This window comes from Phyllostomus hastatus, unplaced genomic scaffold (genome assembly GCF_019186645.2).
Source record: "Phyllostomus hastatus isolate PE091 unplaced genomic scaffold, TTU_PhHast_1.1 phas_scaffold_501, whole genome shotgun sequence".
NCBI classification, from domain to species: domain Eukaryota; kingdom Metazoa; phylum Chordata; class Mammalia; order Chiroptera; family Phyllostomidae; genus Phyllostomus; species Phyllostomus hastatus.
Window position 1 is genome coordinate 50604678 of NW_025334033.1, and position 17220 is coordinate 50621897.

At 54.8% G+C, this 17220-nt stretch overlaps 1 protein-coding gene across 2 annotated transcripts; it reads right to left on the bottom strand.

Moving 5' to 3' along the window:
- Positions 1 to 510: 510 nt before the first annotated feature.
- Positions 511 to 16398, bottom strand: ABCD4 (ATP binding cassette subfamily D member 4). Of its 2 annotated transcripts, XM_045823614.1 has the most exons (20): positions 16266 to 16398; positions 12727 to 12845; positions 12439 to 12566; positions 11134 to 11273; positions 9869 to 9985; positions 9391 to 9516; positions 8325 to 8375; positions 6391 to 6485; positions 6025 to 6146; positions 5839 to 5930; positions 5570 to 5659; positions 3950 to 4158; positions 3693 to 3784; positions 3068 to 3104; positions 2665 to 2714; positions 2232 to 2284; positions 1869 to 1945; positions 1152 to 1267; positions 931 to 1009; positions 511 to 718 (listed from the first exon to the last, which is right to left on the bottom strand). In XM_045823614.1, the coding sequence occupies exons 1-19, from the start codon at positions 16301 to 16303 to the stop codon at positions 941 to 943; spliced, it is 1821 nt and encodes a 606-aa protein (XP_045679570.1). In that variant the 5' UTR covers positions 16304 to 16398; the 3' UTR covers positions 511 to 718; positions 931 to 940. The 2 variants fall into 2 exon arrangements, with proteins under 2 accessions (XP_045679570.1, XP_045679569.1); XM_045823613.1 differs by having other exon boundaries at positions 511 to 1009.
- Between the last annotated feature and the right edge of the window lie 822 nt (positions 16399 to 17220).

Genomic DNA, 17220 nt, shown 5'->3' on the forward strand with positions numbered 1-17220 from the left:
CTCTCTAAAAATAAATAAAATCTTTAAAAATAAAAAAAAAGTGAGCTAACTTTAAAAATATTAAGTCACCAACAGTACAAGTACAGATAGATATCTAGCTAAAACCATGAAGGTGACACTCTGATAACTGAGTTTCGGGGAACACCGTTCTAGAAATAAGGATTGTCTCATGCTTTTGTGGTTCTGAGGTTTTGTCTCTTCAACTGGTTGTTTTTGGTCCTTAATATACATTATTTTTGAAAAATCTCAACCTTGCATTTTTTTTTTGAAGGGAAAGGATTTTCAGGTGGGTCAGACCAGAACAACAGCAACGAACCCAAGGGCGCCCCGGAGGGACCACGGGCACAGAGGAGAGGAGAGGGCGGCGCGGAGCGAGGCCGGGACCGGGAGCGGAGGGTTCCGGCACGAGCAGGCACTGTCCCTCCGCTCCCGGCTCTCCAACACGGGTCTGGAAATTCAGTTTAAAAGATCGTCTTAGAATGGAGAAGAAAGAGAAGGGCGGAAAGCAGCAAATTTAAAAAATGTTTCTCTTTTATTAAAAAAAGTTATAAAATCCAAATGCTGATCCAAGTAAAAAATCCACTCTTACAAAATTTAACCGAATAAAAAGATTTCTGGGTCTCTGGACCCAAGTCCGACGTTCTCTCACGCCGGCCCTTCACTCACTGCAGGCCCCGCACGGCACAGGCAGGTTCCTTAGAAAACAGCCCCGAAGCGACTGGAAGTGAAGAATCGTTTCTTCAACTGCACAGAGCGCTGGCGAGGCAGCAGCAGGTCTGGCGGGACGGAGCGCCCCCTGGAGGCCGCACCCAGCCAGACCCACGCTGCCAGCGCTCCCTGCAGAGAACCTGTGAGGGGAACCTGGGGCCATGCGGGGCTCCTGGGGACTGCCAACCCGCCCCGAACTTGGGTCTCCTGGTGGTCAGCCACCTCCTTGACTTCATTCCGCTTTGATTCTGGTCAGTTCCCACCTTCCTTCTCCGCAGAGCTTCAAAACCAAGGAGTGAAACTACAAGAGATCGCCGCCATGCAGAGGTCAGGCTGCCCTGGCCACGAGGATGGGGGGGCCATCCACCCCCTGCCCTGTCCCCCCCATGCCCCATTTTGAGGGGCCTCTGGAAGACCCGTAGCTGTCCTGAGAGCGCGGGTACCTTCTCGAGGCTGCGCCGATGTCCCACGCTGACGAACGTCATGCCCAGCTGCTGGCCGATGCGGTAGAGCTCGCTCTCCACCTCCTCGGTCAGGGCGCTGGTGGCCTCATCAAGCACTGGGGGCGGAACCGGCGGGAGGAGATGGAGAGCTGCCCTGTCTGCATCTGCTTCTCCTGAACTCAGCCCACACTTGCTTCCGGCTGGGCGATGGGGGCAAGCTCTCCGGCCCTCGGGCCAAAGGAGCAGAGGCCAAGCTCCATCTCGGAAGCGTTTGGCCAGCAGCAGGGCAAAACCGCTCAGCTTCCCGGATTGGCATCAGGCACTGCCCAGTGCCATCTGATCCAGGGAACGCTGGTTCCCCTAAGGATGCCAGTCCTTGGACGAGTCCACACCTGCCACCCCTCTGCCAGGCACAGCTGGGGGATGGCTGCTCACGGGTCACAGGGCATAATATCGCAGGCCCTCTCAAGGCAGAGCCGGTGGCTGAGATGGCAGAAAGCTCGTAGCGACACACCCAGAACCGCGCTGAGGATGCCAGGCACTGCCGCCTTGTGGGCAGAGCCCTGCCACCCTCTCCTGCAGGGACAGAGGGGCCCAGCCAGCCACCGGTGGGCTCTCCGACACTACGGACACTGCTCCAGGTGCGCATGAGTGCACGCTGCTGCACCTGTGGGCACTCACAGCACCTGGCAAGCACACTGACAGGGCAGACCTCACCTGCATACTTCGGCTGCAGGTAGAAGAGCCGAGCGAAGGACAGCCTCTGCATCTCCCCAGGCGACAGAACATCATACCTGAGAAGGGGAACAGGAGAGGACCACTGGAGGGCAGAGGGTGTATGGAGTTTGGCTTTTGCCTAGAGCGGGTCTGGGCATGAAAAGGTTCTCGCTGCAGAGAGGCCGGCCCGGGACACATGGACGTCACTTCCCTCGTGGACCACAGCCCTGCTGCCCACACAAGGTAAGGCCAAAGCCCTGCTCCCCAGGGCATGTGACCTGGACGCACTCCACCCCCTCACTGGACCTCTGGGACCCACTCTCTTCGGGGAAGTGGCTCTGAGCACCCCAACCCCCTCCTTACCAGTTCCAATCGACCTGGTGGTCCAAGCCCTCTGTCCGTGCCACCAGGTCGGACTGCAACACAGCCAGAGAAACGATGTCCGTCAGAGTGCCCATCCCCGACCTCAGTCCCCACCCACCGCACACAGGCCTGGGACAGATCTACAACCCCAGAGGGGCACCAAGGTGGGGGCGGTGGGGGCGGCGGGGGCAGCACGCCCAGGCAGAGAGGAACAGCCTGTCAGCTACGTCGTTCACGCTTGTTGGAGCGTGGTGACCAGACGACGCAGTAACAGCTTTATTACTGTGTTCAAGTCCACAGAGTATGTCCCCTCTTTGCCCACGCCTGGCCACAGGGCCCTCCGGCACTCTGCACTCCCATTCCCCTCGACCCAGCTCAGGGACAGTGGTCGGTGCTCCCGGGCAGGCGGGGTCCCGGGCCTGCCTGCACTCACCAGGCCCGCCAGCTCCAAGAACCTCATGATCCTCTCGTCATCAGTAGCACCTGCAAAACAGAGACCTTCTTCAAGACGCCAGTTCCTTCCGGGTAACTGAACAGATGGGCTGCAACCCGGGGCTGGGGCTCTGAAGTGATGGGTCACAGACCTAAGAGGGGAGGGCAGGTGAAGGGAGGAACCACTCCCCTCCTCCAGCAGGTGCTCACGGAGGGGAAGACAAAATGAGACGAGGTCAGGGCACAGACCCAGAAAGAGTAAACCGTCAGAGGAGGAGGAGGGGGCCCCAATCTGAACCCTGCTGCCTGGCTGGAGGCTCTCCCAAAGGCACAGGTGAGGCCACAGTCAGGAAGGGTAGGGACCACTGAGGTGGGAAGACAGGCCGTGAGGAGACCCCGCTCACCTGAGTCCGGGTAGATCTCCTTCAGGGGATATATCACCTGGTAAAAGGAAAAGCCACCGACTTAGGACTGGGGTCCACCGAGGTGGGGGTGCACACCGCCCACCATCCCCAAGAAACAGCCCCGGAACTGCCGGAGGACAGGTTCCCCCCACCCACGTGCGGAGAGTGCGAAGCCCCTGGCCGAGGCTCCAGTAGGAGGCTGGGCCGACAGACAGTAGGGCAGGGTCACTGCAACATGGGTCTGGAGGGGGAGTCTGAACTTCCTGAGGGCCCCCGGAATCCCACCTTGGTGTTCAGCAAACGCTATGGCCTTTCGCTTGCAGCCCCCACAGGGTACCCGGCCCCGACCCACGGATGTGGGTAAAACACAGGGTGGGCAAAAGTAGGTGTATGGCTGTGAGCATGCCAAACCCAGCTTACTCCTGTATTAGCATTCATCGACTATTGTACTATTCATTTGTATTACAACTGTAGACCTACTTTTGCCAGCCCTGGCAATCTTCAAGCCAGGGAGCTCCGGGACCCAGGCCGTGTCATTACCCTCCTCCTGTCCCCTGGCTCCCCAGGGCTGAGCCTGTCACACTGCCTGAGGTCCCACTGGCGGAGGGGGTGGTCCCGGGCTGACCTGCTCCCGGAGGGTCCCGTCGGTGAAGAAGGGCTTTTGCGGCAGGAACAGCACCCCGTGGGGCCCGAAGTCCGTCAGCATTCGCACTGAGCCTACGGAGCCCGCGAGACCTCCGTTTTGGGACCTCTCAGGGAAGGTGACTGCTGCTCGCCCCTCTCCCCAACAAAAAAGGCTGGGTCTCACTCACACACACACACACACACACACACACCCCGCCCGGCCAAGGCTGGCGCAGGGACAGGGCGGCTGGTCCTCACCCTGTGTGCTGGCCCAGAGGCCGCCCAGGACCCGGAGCAGGGAGGTCTTGCCGGTGCCCGTGTTCCCCGTGATGAGCAGGCTCTGCCCCCCTGAGATCTTCAGGCTCAGGTCCTTGATCAGGGGTTTGTCGGAGGAGGGGGCAGAGATGCAGACCCGCTCAAGGAGAAAGGCTGTTTCTGCTGGCTCGGTCGCCGGCCGTCCTGGGGCCCTGGGGTTAGAGCAGGGGGCAGGGCACGGGGCAGATATGGGGTCAGTATTGCCCAGGGGAAGCTCTTCTCCTGCGGACATCACCTCTGGACTGGGGCAGTTCCGGGAAGAACCGTGCTCTCAGATTCACACGCGGACGTTCTAGCCCTAGCACCTCGGCACATGGCTGCACCCGGGGCAGGGTCTTTAAAGGGGCGACTGCATTAGAGGGAGGCCCTCATCCAGTGCGACGGGTGCTCCCTCGGGGAGAGGGAGAGGTGCCGGTGGACACGCAGAGAACACCTGGACTTCGAGCCTCGGGGACTGTGAGAAACGAGTGTCTGTGGTTTAAGCCGCCCAGCCAGCGGTAACTGGTCACGGCGGCCTGAGCACACCAACACCGAGGTGGAGCGGGGGCGCCCACCCTGCGCCAGGCCGCGCAGAGGCCCACGCGTGGCCGATGCCAGTCAGTCTCAGCGCTCATGAGCGGCAGATATCAGCACCACTTGGCCAATGAGGAAACCGAGTCAGGCGGCTAAGCAACCTGCTCAGGTCACAGAGCTGAATCTGTCTAATCCAGAGGTCGGTGAGTTTCCAGGGCATCAGAGCAGGACAAGAGGATGAGAACGGGGCGGAGATACGACAGGGTTTCGGGGTTTCTGGCTCTCCACGGACGCCCACCTCCCCGAGAACGGCAGCCCTGGCTTCCCAGAGTCCCAGCGCCAGCACACCAGCCTCTGGGCTCACAGCTGCACGAAGCCTGAATTTTGAACAGGGCAGCCGTCAAGGCTTTAGTGTCTAAGAAAGTTTGCGTCCTGGAATTCAGAAGATTCCCATTTTCAGAAGCTTACCCTGTAGCCACTTTCTAAGCACTTTCTCTAAGCCAGGGCATCCGGTCCTCACAACCCTACGGGGAAGGCTGAACGCTAATGTCCTCTCTCAGAGAGAAGGAAAGTGAGGACGTGGAACAAATCTTTAATGCACAGAAAGGTCAGAAACACCACGGCCTGCAGAGTCCATGAGAAAAGACATCTCCGGGCCCGAGAGAAGCAGACAAAGACCAGACGAGCCAGGAGGAGAGGCACGGGGCAGGGCTAGAGGGAGGAGAAGGCAGAAAAGGAAGAGGAGGGCTCCCCTTCAGATTCTAGTTTCATCTCAGGCCCAGGCAGGCACGGGCACTTTGCTTCCATCGGCTGGGGGTGCGGGGGATTGGGGGGTCAGGAGGGTGGGAATCAACACAACGAATGCCAGGGCAGCAACACCAATGACGAGTATTTGCAACACGCCTGGCACAAGACACAGATTTCTTTCATTCGCTCCGCACAACTCCGCTGCCCAGCTGTGAACTCGCAAGGCTCTTGGCTGAACCCTGCCCGGGCAGTTCCAGAGCCTGCGTTCTCAACCAATGCCAGTGCCGCCAGCCTAGCGCTCACCTGGGTGAGTCCCACTCACTGTCGTCCAGGGTCTCACCATCCTGGGACTTCAGGGACATGTCCAGCAGGGTCTCCTGAAGCTCCCCGATCCTGGGCAAGAAGTGAGAACCTGAGGCAGGGGGCTGGGGGCCCAGGCGAAGGTAAGAATCCTTCCTCTCTTATGCCCGCTGGGATACGGGGAGTTTTTCTCTTCCTTTTCTCATTCAGCCATGTCTGCCAGTGCATGTGCTTTGTCTGTGCAAGAACTAGAGGGGTGGATGCAGCCTCACCTGTGTGTGTAACCGGCCACATCTGAGAGCGTGGTGGAGAGGTCGATGAGGCGGGTGAAGCAGCTGATGAGGTAAATGCACACGAAGGCGTTCTGGATGGAGTGGGGGGCAGTAAGCACAGGCCCTGGCTCCCATTGGGCCAAAGGGGGGGGTGTGGCATGAGGCGTTACCAGGAAGGGTTCTCACCTTGCTGACCAGGGTGCTGAGCTCTGTGGGGCTCAGGTCTCCATAAACACCACTGAAAATGGGGATCGCGATCACAACGTAACTCAGGATGCTGCCCAGATAGTCAAAGGTGTTGACACCCACTGCGGAAGACATCCGTGTGAGCTCCGGGAACAGTTCTGTGCTCCCAGGGGAGCGGGAAGCCGAGCAGGGCCATCCGCTCCCTGGACCCACATGCTTCTGAGGACACACGTGGCGAAGGCAATGGCCCCCCTGGTTTTCCCTCGTTAGAGCAAACGGACCCGTGCAGAGAGGAAGAGCGGGGAGGGGTGTGGAAGGGGACTACCCCGGTCCTGTGGTTCCAGCCTGCCTGGCTCCCCCACTTACTGTACAGCCAGAGCTCCTTGGACATCAGCTCCCTCTGGGTCTGCAGGAGTCTCTGCAGCCTGCGGTCAGTCCTCATGTGCTCCACGTGCCCGGCTCTGATGAGAAAGGCTGGGATGGCCACGGGGCTGGAGAACCTCAGCCGGGCTGGGGACCCTGCCCCTCACCACACCCTCCTTTAGGGACCAAGCCCGCCCAAATGATTTTCACCGCTGACCCTTCCTAACACCAGCACCTGTTTATCACTTCATTCATTCAACGTGGTCTTGTCTGCACAAAGAACCTGAACTCTAGATTGGCCAGACCTGGTTCTAACCCTTGCTCTGGTCAGTTTCTTAGCTGGGTGACACTGACACGTTACTTAAGCCTGGGAGTCTCAGTTTTCTCATCTGTGAAATGGAACTTACAGTAACCTACGCAATAGGCCAGAGTGAGAATTTCTGAATATAAAGTGCGAGGCATAAAAGGGGCCCCAATACATAGCAGCTGCTTCATCACACAAAGGTACAGGAAGCTGTCACTACGTGGCAGGCTCCCTGCTAGTCTGCCAGTGTGATGAGGAGGTGGTAACACGGTCCCCATGTTGGAGAAGCTCCCAGTTAGGGGGTTGGCAGGCGCTCTGCATTCTCCGCCTGGAACATGGGAAGCGTTACACAGAGCACCTTCAGGCTGTGGCAACAGACAGGCTTGACCACTAAGGAAGGCTGGGAAAGCTCTCAGGAGGAGGCGACTGGGGGCTTCAAGGACAGACAGAAATCCTTTAGGCAGAAGAAGCTGGAGGTGAATAGAGAGGGTATTTCAGAATTTGCATAAAGATGGACCGAGAGGCCACAGAAGAATATACCCAGCCCTGGCTGGTGTGGTTCGGTTGGCTGAGTGCTGGCCTGAGAACCAAAAGGTCGCTGGTTCGATTCCCAGTCAGGACACGTGCCTGGGTTGTGGGCCAGGTCCCCAGTTGGGGGTGTGCGAGAGACAACCAATCGTCTCTCTCACACACTGATGTTTCTCTCCCACGTTAATGTTTCTCTCTCTCTTTCTCCCTCCCTTCCCCTCTTCCTAAAAATACATAAATAAAATCTTTAAAAAAAGAACATACGCAGAGCTCCAAGAACCAACTGCTTTCCCCAGAGCCCAGAGTATCACGAGCAGAGGCTGCAGAATCCAAAAACTTAGCACAGACCCAGGCCTACCCACCACACAATCAAACCTCAGCTCAGTCCTAGTGTTCTTGGCGCCCCCAGGTGGTGGAAGATGCAAAATATCAGAGACTGGCAGAAGAGCAAAAGTCCCACCCAGGGCTCTTGGATCCCGGGGGTCCAAGACTAGCTCCCTCTCCTTAAACACAAACCTCCAGGCCTGCAGACCCTATCAGTCCAAACCATGACTCCAGAGGCCTCAGGGGAAGCTGTACAGGACGCTGCCCGGCCCCGAGGGAAGGAAGGGGACTTCACAGCGCTGCTGTCAGGGGACCAAGCCCAGCACCCCTTGGGCGTCACTTGCACAGTGCTTGTGGGGAGCAGGGCTCCCGACCCGGTGTGGGAGGCTCTCGTTCCCTCCTACGTGGCAGAGATGAAGGGGCAGCCTTGGACGTCAGGCCCTGGCAGAAAGCCATTTTACAGAAAAACAGAGGCACAGGCCATGCTTTACAGCCCTCGGCAAGATGATAAAGCGTTCACCCGTTTCATTCTTGGAGTGAATTCAGGCCCCAAGCTAGACTACTAAGAGGAACCCCTGGCTCCAGAAACAAATTCCTGGACCCAAGAATGAGGCAGACAAGGGCGGTGGGAGATACGGGGAGAGGGTCACGGCCCAGGGTGAGGCCGCCGGGCCACTGGGCTCGGTGACGGTGGGAGGGTGGCACCATGCAGCTTTCCCTCCCCGCCCTCTCCACCAGTAGCCCCCACGATGCAGAGGGGAACTACTTCCACCAGACTCACCGGTAGAAAGCAGCAGGCTCAGCATTCACACGGATCTGCATGTGCTTGAACCTGGACAGGCCAAAGGAATATGTGTGCTGACAACGGGACAGGACCGACCCCTCCTCTTGGAGGCCTGGATCGAGACCTCCAAGCCCTGGCCGGGTAGCTCCGCTGGTCAGAGTGTCATCCTGACGTGCCAGCGTTGCGAGTTTGATGCCCGGTCAGGGCGCATACAGGAGTCACCCGATGGATGCATAAATAAGTGGAACAAAAAATAGATGTTTCTCTCTCTCCAAAATCAATCAACAAATAAAAATTAAAAAAGGACCTCCAGATAAGGGTGAGTCCAGCTCCACCTTGAAACTTCAGCTGCCTCAGGCCTATACTTCTGGGGAATGTCACGGGGGCTGGGGGTTGGGGGGCATCCCAGGCCTGGGCAGGGCGGCGAGAGCCCTGCAGACAGGGCGGCCCCTCGCTCTCTCCGGAGAGGATGGGGGCTCCTAGCGCGTTCTCCTCCCAAGGCTGGGCCTGACGGAGACCGTGCGTGAGGCACAGAGTGGGGGATGAATCCTTCAGCTGATCCGAAACGGGGGTTAAAACAGAAGCGTGCACCATGGCCAGTGTGGCGCAGCTGGCTACAGGCATCCCGTAAACCAAAAGGTCACGAGCTTGATTCCTGGTCAGGGCACAGGCCTGGGTAGCGGTTTTGATTCCAGTCGGGGCGTGTGCAAGAGGCCACCGCTGGATGTTTCTCCCTCTTTCCCCCCCTCCCTTCCCCTCTCTCTAAAGTCAGTAAGCATGAAGCACCTGAGAAGGCCAAGAGATGGCGATGGCGATGGCCAACCAGACACTGTTCTCAGTGCTTCTCGTGTATAACCTCATCAATTCTCACAGTTCTCTTGGAGGCAACAGTACCATCCCTACTTTAGGACAGGAAACCAAGTTCAGACAGGTTAAAGGCCTCAGCCAAGAGCACATGGCCAGTAACTGGCATAGGGGGGACCTGAACTTGCGCAGCCTTACCCCAGACCCCACTGCTCAGCCACTACACCCAGCCTAGAAACCTCAAACACGGCACACTCACCTGAAATCCCCCTCCAGCTTTTCCTGCTGCACCAGCTTCGCCACAATGGGCCCCATCAACATTTTGTTCACCACGGTTCCCAGGATGAAATACCCAAAGATGCTTACGGGCCCCAGCCAGCCTGTGCTGAAAGACAGAGGGTGGGATGTTGGGGGGGTGGGGGGTTGTGCCACATCTCCCAGCAGGCCTCGGCCCCAACTCCCGCCCCCCTTCGAGAAGCCCCTGCCCAATCTCAGCAGCACCGTGAGGCCTCGGCTCCTGTGTGGTGGCCCTCAGAGCGCCAGGTCCCTGTGACACTGAAACACTCTGGGGCCAACGGGAGTGCAGGGGCCCAAGCACGCAGGATGACAAGACTGGCAGGAGGAAGGGGGGACTGGCCTCTCCCGGACCCTGACCTGGGACAGCTCGTGTGAGTGAAGGACATTTGGGGAAACCCCCGGCAGGAGAGGAGGAGGGACTCTAGGAAGAGAGGCTTCACCTCTGGAAGCACTGGTAGGTGTAGTAGACGAGGGTGAAGGGGGAGATGATCAGCTGGCTGGCCATGCTGCTGAGCTGCCGGCAGAACCGCTCCACGTCCTGGCTGATGCGCTGGTCCCTGGAACCAACGGCACACGGTAGCTGGACTCAGGGAGCCAGGGTCAGGCTAAGGCAGTCCCACATTACCTTGCCTTTCAGAGACCCTGGAGGAGGAGGGACCCACCCCAGGGCTGGTTTCCCAGAGGCAATGAGACCTTCAGGACCTCAAAGAGAGTTGCTTCTTATGGTGCCTCAGTTTACCACTCAAAAAAAGCGACAACTGAAAGGTTCGGCACCCAGGAGTCCTGATCCAGTTCTGAGGGTAGACAAGCTGAGCTCCTGGACAATCGGGGAAGCCGCCCCTCTATGCCACTGACCTCACTTCTCCCTCCCTCGCGAGCCTGGCCCCATTTTAGCTATCTGGCTGTGGAAGCTTCCACAGCTGAGCCATAAAGAGGCCGAGGGGAGCGAGTAGGCAGCGGTAGTAGCCTCCACAAAACCTTGCTGCAAAGCTCAGCTTGAGCTGGGGGAAGGTCCCCTCAGGCAACAGAGTGCTCGGGAGGGCGGAGAGGGAATGAGTACGGGGACAGACCCCATTTGTCCTATCGCACCACCAGGGCCACACTGACTCCCGTTTCCAATGAGAGACATGGGCATGTCACCTGCGTCCTCTGGGCCCCAGCTTCCTCACCTGTGAAACTGCAATAGCTAACTTCCATTGGAATGCTTGCTATGTGCTAGGAACTCTCTGTGTGCGTTACATGAATATTATTTCACTCTCACTAAGTTCTTTGAGATAGGAGCTACCATTGTCCTCGTTTTACAAAAAGCGAACCCGGGACTTAGCGAACTTAAGGCCTATAAACTCGGAGGTGAGAGTTTTAAGATTTAAATCCTAGACTGAGTCCTAGACAAAAATTGTTTACTACTGAGACTCTGGGAGCTGGTTGTTTAGCTTTCTCTGGCAAGGGGACTCCCTGCAGAGGGGGCCTGGTCTGGAAGTCAGGCTATGGAATGAACACAAGGGGGTGCTCCTCCTTTAGGTCCCTGTTCTCAGCGCCTCGGCCTCCCAGGCCTCCTCTGCAGGGCACCCTCCCCTATGGCTCCAGTCAACACCTGCAGATAACCGCAGATAATCTCCAAGGATCTGCCCCGGAAACCCTCCAGGGCTGACCCGGACAGCTAGCACCGAGCAGGGGCTGGTGAGGGCTGCGAGGGGAGGCCTACGGGTTATCGACGTCATCCCGCAGCACGTTCAGGGTGTAGTACACGCGGCCGCGGAAGTAGAGGCGATGGAGGTGCTCGGTGAGGTCCTTCCGCCAGCTCACGTACAGCAGGTTGCAGGTGAACTGGTCAAAGCTCTTCAGCTGTGCAGCGGAGGAGGCAAGGGGGAGGGGGAAGGGAGAGTGGCTTCCTGCGAGACTCAGCTCAAAGCCCAGGGCTGGCAAGAAGCACCTGCTGACCAGCCCCAGCCCACTCGGAGCACTCTGCCCACTCGGCACTTCTGCTTGTTTGAACGGCCGTCACGGGGCCGGTGCCTTCCTCATTCACTCACGAGTTCGTGCCTTCACCAGACACTGAAGGGCTTACCAAAGTCCTTCAGTGTCCAGTCCCTTTCTGCCATTCCACGGTTTTAATCTGAGAGCAGGTGGGCTTCTGGAGACGGGGGGCAGTGTTTTCTATTCTATTTACATTCTGACTCACCTGTCCCGAAACACGGAACAAGGTTCTGTATACACAGATGCTCACTGACCAGAGATGGTCAAAGGGCCAGCGGGTGAGAAGACGTCTCTAAGCACCACGAGAACAAGCGGTGCGGCCCGCCGGAACCCCAGCAGGGGCCGGCGCTCATCAGTCCCCAGGTACGGAGCACCGGTGTGCGAAGCACGAGGGAAAGAGCAAAGAGCTCAGTCTAGCCGGGCAACAGACAATTGCAAGAGTGTACGGAGTGTGACAGCAGAGGTAAACTCGAAGTACTAAGTGTGTAGAGAAAAGGACAGAGCTTGGTGGAGGAAACAAGGAGGAGAAAGTCGAGGAGGACTTGAAGGTGACGACAGAGCAGCCCTGAAAAGTGGGCAGGCATCGACCCAGGGGACGAAGGGTGGGGGGAGGGGGCCATGCTGCAAGGAAACTGCAGGTGCGAAAGCTGGGGGGTAGGGCAAGGTGCCTGTGAGTCACAGCCGAGGCCCCACACAGGAAGAGCAGCTCTGGCTGCAGATCCCAGGTTTTCAAGTGCTCGGAGCGTCCAGAAGCAAGAGTTCTGGGAATGAAGAGAACAATGCTCACTTCTGCTAAATGCTGAATTAAACCAGAACTCGTGGCCTAGGCCTGGAAGCTTGAAACACTCAAGGAATTGGTCCGTGTGGGCCAACAGCAAGGTCAATGCCCTAAGCAGGGCTCTGACCTCAAGTTGCTAGAAAAGGGAGGAGAAACGCCCACAGCTTGATCCCTGCTTCCTAGTGGCCAAGCCCCACGGAACAACCCGCTCAGGACAGGCTGGAGTGTAGGGCAGGCACAGGCGGAAGACCTTACCATGGAGTTGGTCACGATGAGCACGACGGCCAGGAACGTCAGGGCCTTAAACCCACCCAAGTCCTTGCTTCCCAGGACCCTGTAGTACTGACTGGGGATCAGGCCAACCTGGTAGATCACCAGTTGTTCTGGGGGGGAGCAGAGAGGGGTCAGAAATCAGGGCTGGGGGGCAAAAAGAAGCAGAGAGGCTTCCTCTTGAGTCCTTGCCTCGGCAACACCCCAGAGAGAAGGAGAGGGACCCAGAGCCTGGGCTGCCCGATCCGGTCCAGCCTGGGCTGGCTCACTCACCCAGGAGGGCCACACACAGCAGGGTGAGGAACATCAAGGCATTCTGGGAGGAGCAGGAGGGGAACAAGATCCTTTGTATCTGCAGGAACCGCTGGAGGAACTGCAGATCGAACCTGGGCCTGAGGGAGAGAGGGAGAAGCAGAGAGAAACCTAAGAGGGCAGCTGAGCCTGAGAGAGCAGTTGCCAAGCTCAGCTGCATTCTTCTGGCAGGGGGAGGGGGTTGCAGGCGCCGGGGGCGGGGGTGGGGGGGACTGTTCTGGCCATGCAGATGCAGGCGCTTGGCTGGCAACAGACTGGGGATAGAAAGGAATTTCTTTAAGTTGAATAATGCTATAAAAGGTTATTCACCAAAAATCTACAGTAAGAAACATAGTTAATGAAAAAGCTTTAGCCACATCCTCTTTACGGTCACAAACACGACAAGGAAGCCCCATTCATCAAGGAGTTTAAGGTCCTGGCTAAAGGAACACAGCAGGCCAAAGAAATGAGGTAGGAGGATCGAAAAGGAAGAGACTAAATTGTTGTTACTTGCAGATGATGTGATCATTGACAAAGGAAACACAGAAAATAAGTAGACAAAATGCTGGAAATTAAAGAAATCAAGGCAGAACAGAGTTAACATACAAATATCAATAGTGTTCCATACCAACAATCATCAACTAGGAAGTACAAAGAAAATGTCATTTACAGCCCTGGCTAGCGTAGCTCAGTGGATTGAGCGTGGGCTGGGAACCAAAGTGTCGCAGGTTTGATTCTCAGTCAGGGCACATGCCTGGGTTGCAGGCCACGGCCCCCAGCAACCATACATTGATGTTTCTCTCTCTCTCCCCCTCCCTTCCCTCTCTAAAATAAATAAATAAATAAATAAATGTCTTTAAAAAAAGCTAAAAAAAAAAAGAGAAAATGTCATTTACAAAAGTAAGAAAAGTACAGAAAAACTATAAACTATCCAGGAATTTTCTTTTTTTTTTAATTTAAATTACTTTATTGTTGTTCAGGAATTTTCTTTAAAATAAAAAAGAATATATAAGATGTTTTGGGCCCTGCCTGGTGTAGCTCAGTGGATTGAGCTCGGGCTGTGAACCAAAGCATCGCAGGTTCGATTCCCAGTCAGGGCACATGCCTGGGTTGTGGGCCAGGTCCCCAGTAGGAGGTGTGTGAGAGGCAACCACACATCAATGTTTCTGTCTCTCTCTTTCTCCCTCCTTTCCCCTCTCTAAAAATAAATAAATAAGATGTTAAAAAAAAGATGTTTTGGAGGAAAAATGAAGAACTCTATTATAGGACGTGAAAGAAGACTTAAACAGAGTTGGCAGGACTTAAATGATAAAGACCTCATTTCTAACAAAAGTAGCCTATAAATTCAACATAGCAACCCAAAGCCGGGCTTCTCTGAGGAACTCTGTATGGAAATAAAGGTCCATGAACAACTTAGGACAATTGTGGAGAACAGGAAAGGAGCAGGAAGAGACCCAAATCATCATTATTAAGACATATCTCATTACAGGGCTGGAGTAGAAACAAAGTGTGGTATTTACACGGGAACAAAGAAAACAATGGAACAGAGACACCAAAAAAACCCAACACCAGACAGACAAAAATAGGCCCATGCTTACACAAGCACATAATAGAGGCTAACAAGAAAGAACATAACTATTAATAGTAAAGTTGTCAACATTTATTAGAATGTACTATGTGCCTAGTACACATTTTACATGTATGAATTCATTCAACTGTCATGGCCCTAACAGAGGGGGATGATATCCTATTTTACGCATGAGGAACGGAGGTGAAGGCGGTGAAATAACTCACCGGGTCACCCGCCGGGGAAGGGGCAGCCTTAGGGTTCGGGTGTGGGCAGCCTGGCTCCCAGAACCTGTGCTCCTGACTCGGCTACACAGCTCCTCTAATTTTAAACTATTAATTTGTTCCTTATTAATTAAAAATGGTGGAGGAAAATTTAGGTCATTACTTCAAGACATTTACAAAAATAAACTTTAAAAACTCCAAATGGATTAAAAACCTAAATGGGGAAAGTAACACTAGTATTTAGTCATAAAAGCAAACGTTGAAGAATATCTTAATGAAGATATAGTGGGAAGGCAATTCTTAGAGAAGACCTCAAAATCACAAACTATAAATGGGAAAACGAATCCATTTAATTTAGAAGTAAACATTTTTGTTCAATACAATGCCATAGACTAAATTAAAAGTTAGAGAAGGTAGCCCTGCTGGTGTGTCTCAATGGACTGAGCGCCAGCCTGTGAACCAAAGGGTTGCTGGTTCAATTCCCCATCCAGGGCACATGCCTGGGTTGTGAGCCAGGTCCCCAGTAGGGGGCGCGTGAGAGACAACCACACATTTATGTTTCTCTCCCTCTCTTTCTTTTTCCCTTTCCCTTCCCCTCTCTCTAAAAATAAATTTAAAATAAATAATAATAATAATAAAAACTAGAGAAGCTATTTGCACAGTGTAAAACCAACAAGGAATTAAAAATCCAGAGCATACAAGCAATTCCTACAAGTCCAGAAAACAGGAAATCCATAGAAAAGTATATAGGCCATTCAGAAACCAGGAAGCCCAAATACTTAATACATGAAAATTAACACAGTGGGATACTACCATACCACCTTACATGCATAAACATTAGAAAACCACAAATGTTGGGCGGTCGGGGCCAGAGACAGGGGATAGATAAGGGGAAAGAGGAATCTTTACTCCATGCCCTCGGGACTATAAACTGGTGTGGCCATTCCAGAGAACGATCGAGCAGAATACGTATGACTAGCATCCTACCCTGGGGTGACTAATCCAGAGAAAATCACCCCCACCCTACAGGGAGACAAGTGCCGGTACGGTTTGTGGTGGTTAATCGGAAGCGATCTAAGCGTCCATCTCTAGGGGAATGTGTAAGTAAAGTAAGATCCAATGCACTCGGGGCAGCACCGTGTAGCACTCAGAGGTGAAAACTAGATTACTATAGCACTTATGATCTCAAAGACACAATGCTGAATTTTAAAAGTTTCTTTAAAAGTCACAGCATATTATCATTTACATGAATTCAAAACCAGTATTTGCCAAGGTAACACCTACGCAAACGTATGTAAGGTGGGCTGCAAAGACACTCCTTTAATACACCAGAGCGTATGTCTGAGAAGGGGAGTGACAAGGACTGGAAAAGAAGGAACGAAGGGCAGAAGGTGGTAAAACACAAGAAGGGCTATGGGCCACATTGTGCCAAAGAACCGAGAGGGATGAACAACTCAATTCCGTGCACTCGAAGGGAGAGACAGGGAGGGGGGAAGTAAAGAAAGGGCTAGTTCTGAGGGAGAAGATCCCACATCCCGGGTGCAGGAGATGGCAAGAGTTCCCGAGAAGCTGGAGGACGATTTCGGATCGGAGGGAGCGTGGGCGCCCCTTCGCGAGCTCCTCTTCCGCGGGGACGGCGGCTCTTCAAGCGCTGCGGTTGCGAGCGGAATGGAATAGAGCGGAGTAGGACGCCCTGGGGGCCGACCTTCCTTCCCAGCTGTTCTGCTTACCTGGCGGCAGCCCCCGACGCAGGCCCCGGGACTGCCATGACCCAGATCACGGTCAACCCCTAGCCCGGCTGCCCCGGGAACAGCTCGGGCAGAGTCCAAGCGGCGTTCGGCCGCTCGGGAGGGGCGGGGCCCCGACGACCACAGATACGGGCGGATAGAGAGGACGGCGCTGGGTGATGCGGCCACTCCCGGAAGCGGCCGATTTCTCTAAAAGAACCAAAGAGTGCTGAGCACTACATTCTGTCGAGCCGGTGCCTAGAGCGCCCTCTTCTGGATATGGAAGGTTTCCTCTTTCACAAGAGGTAGCTGAGAAATGGGACTTAAGCTTTTTATGACAAGTAGTTTAGACTCTAAATATAGTAGATATTTCATATATCCTCCCAAAGAAACTGTAGTGATATTTTAACAACAGAAATCAATCTTCCGACTGCAGTTAGAATAAAATCCAAACGTTTTCACGGCATAAGCGATCAGGTCCATACCTTGGTCTGCATTGAATGGCCAGCCACTCTTTCCAACTCAGGGCCTTCGCAATTATGATTGCCTCCCCCTGGATCGCCCTTCCCCCAGGCCTGACGCTTTCCATGCCTGGTTCACTCATCAGTGCAACAGTCATCTGCTTGCCCTACTGAGTATCTGGACGATACTGTCGTCCAGACCTATCATTCTATGTTTTCTTCATAATATTTATCGCTGAAATTATCTTGTTTCCTTGCTTGTTGTTTGCCTTCCTCTATAAGAATAAACTCCAGTCCTGGCTAGTGTGGCTCAGTGGATTAAGCCCCAGCCTGTGAACTGAAGGGTGGGTGGTTCGATTCCAGGTTCTGGCACACGCCTGGGTAAGGCCAGGTCCCCAGCTGGGGGCCTGCAGGAGTCAGCTGGTAGATGTTTCTCTCACACATGATATCTCTCTCTCTTTCCCCCTCCTTTTCCCTCTCTCTGACAAATAAACTTC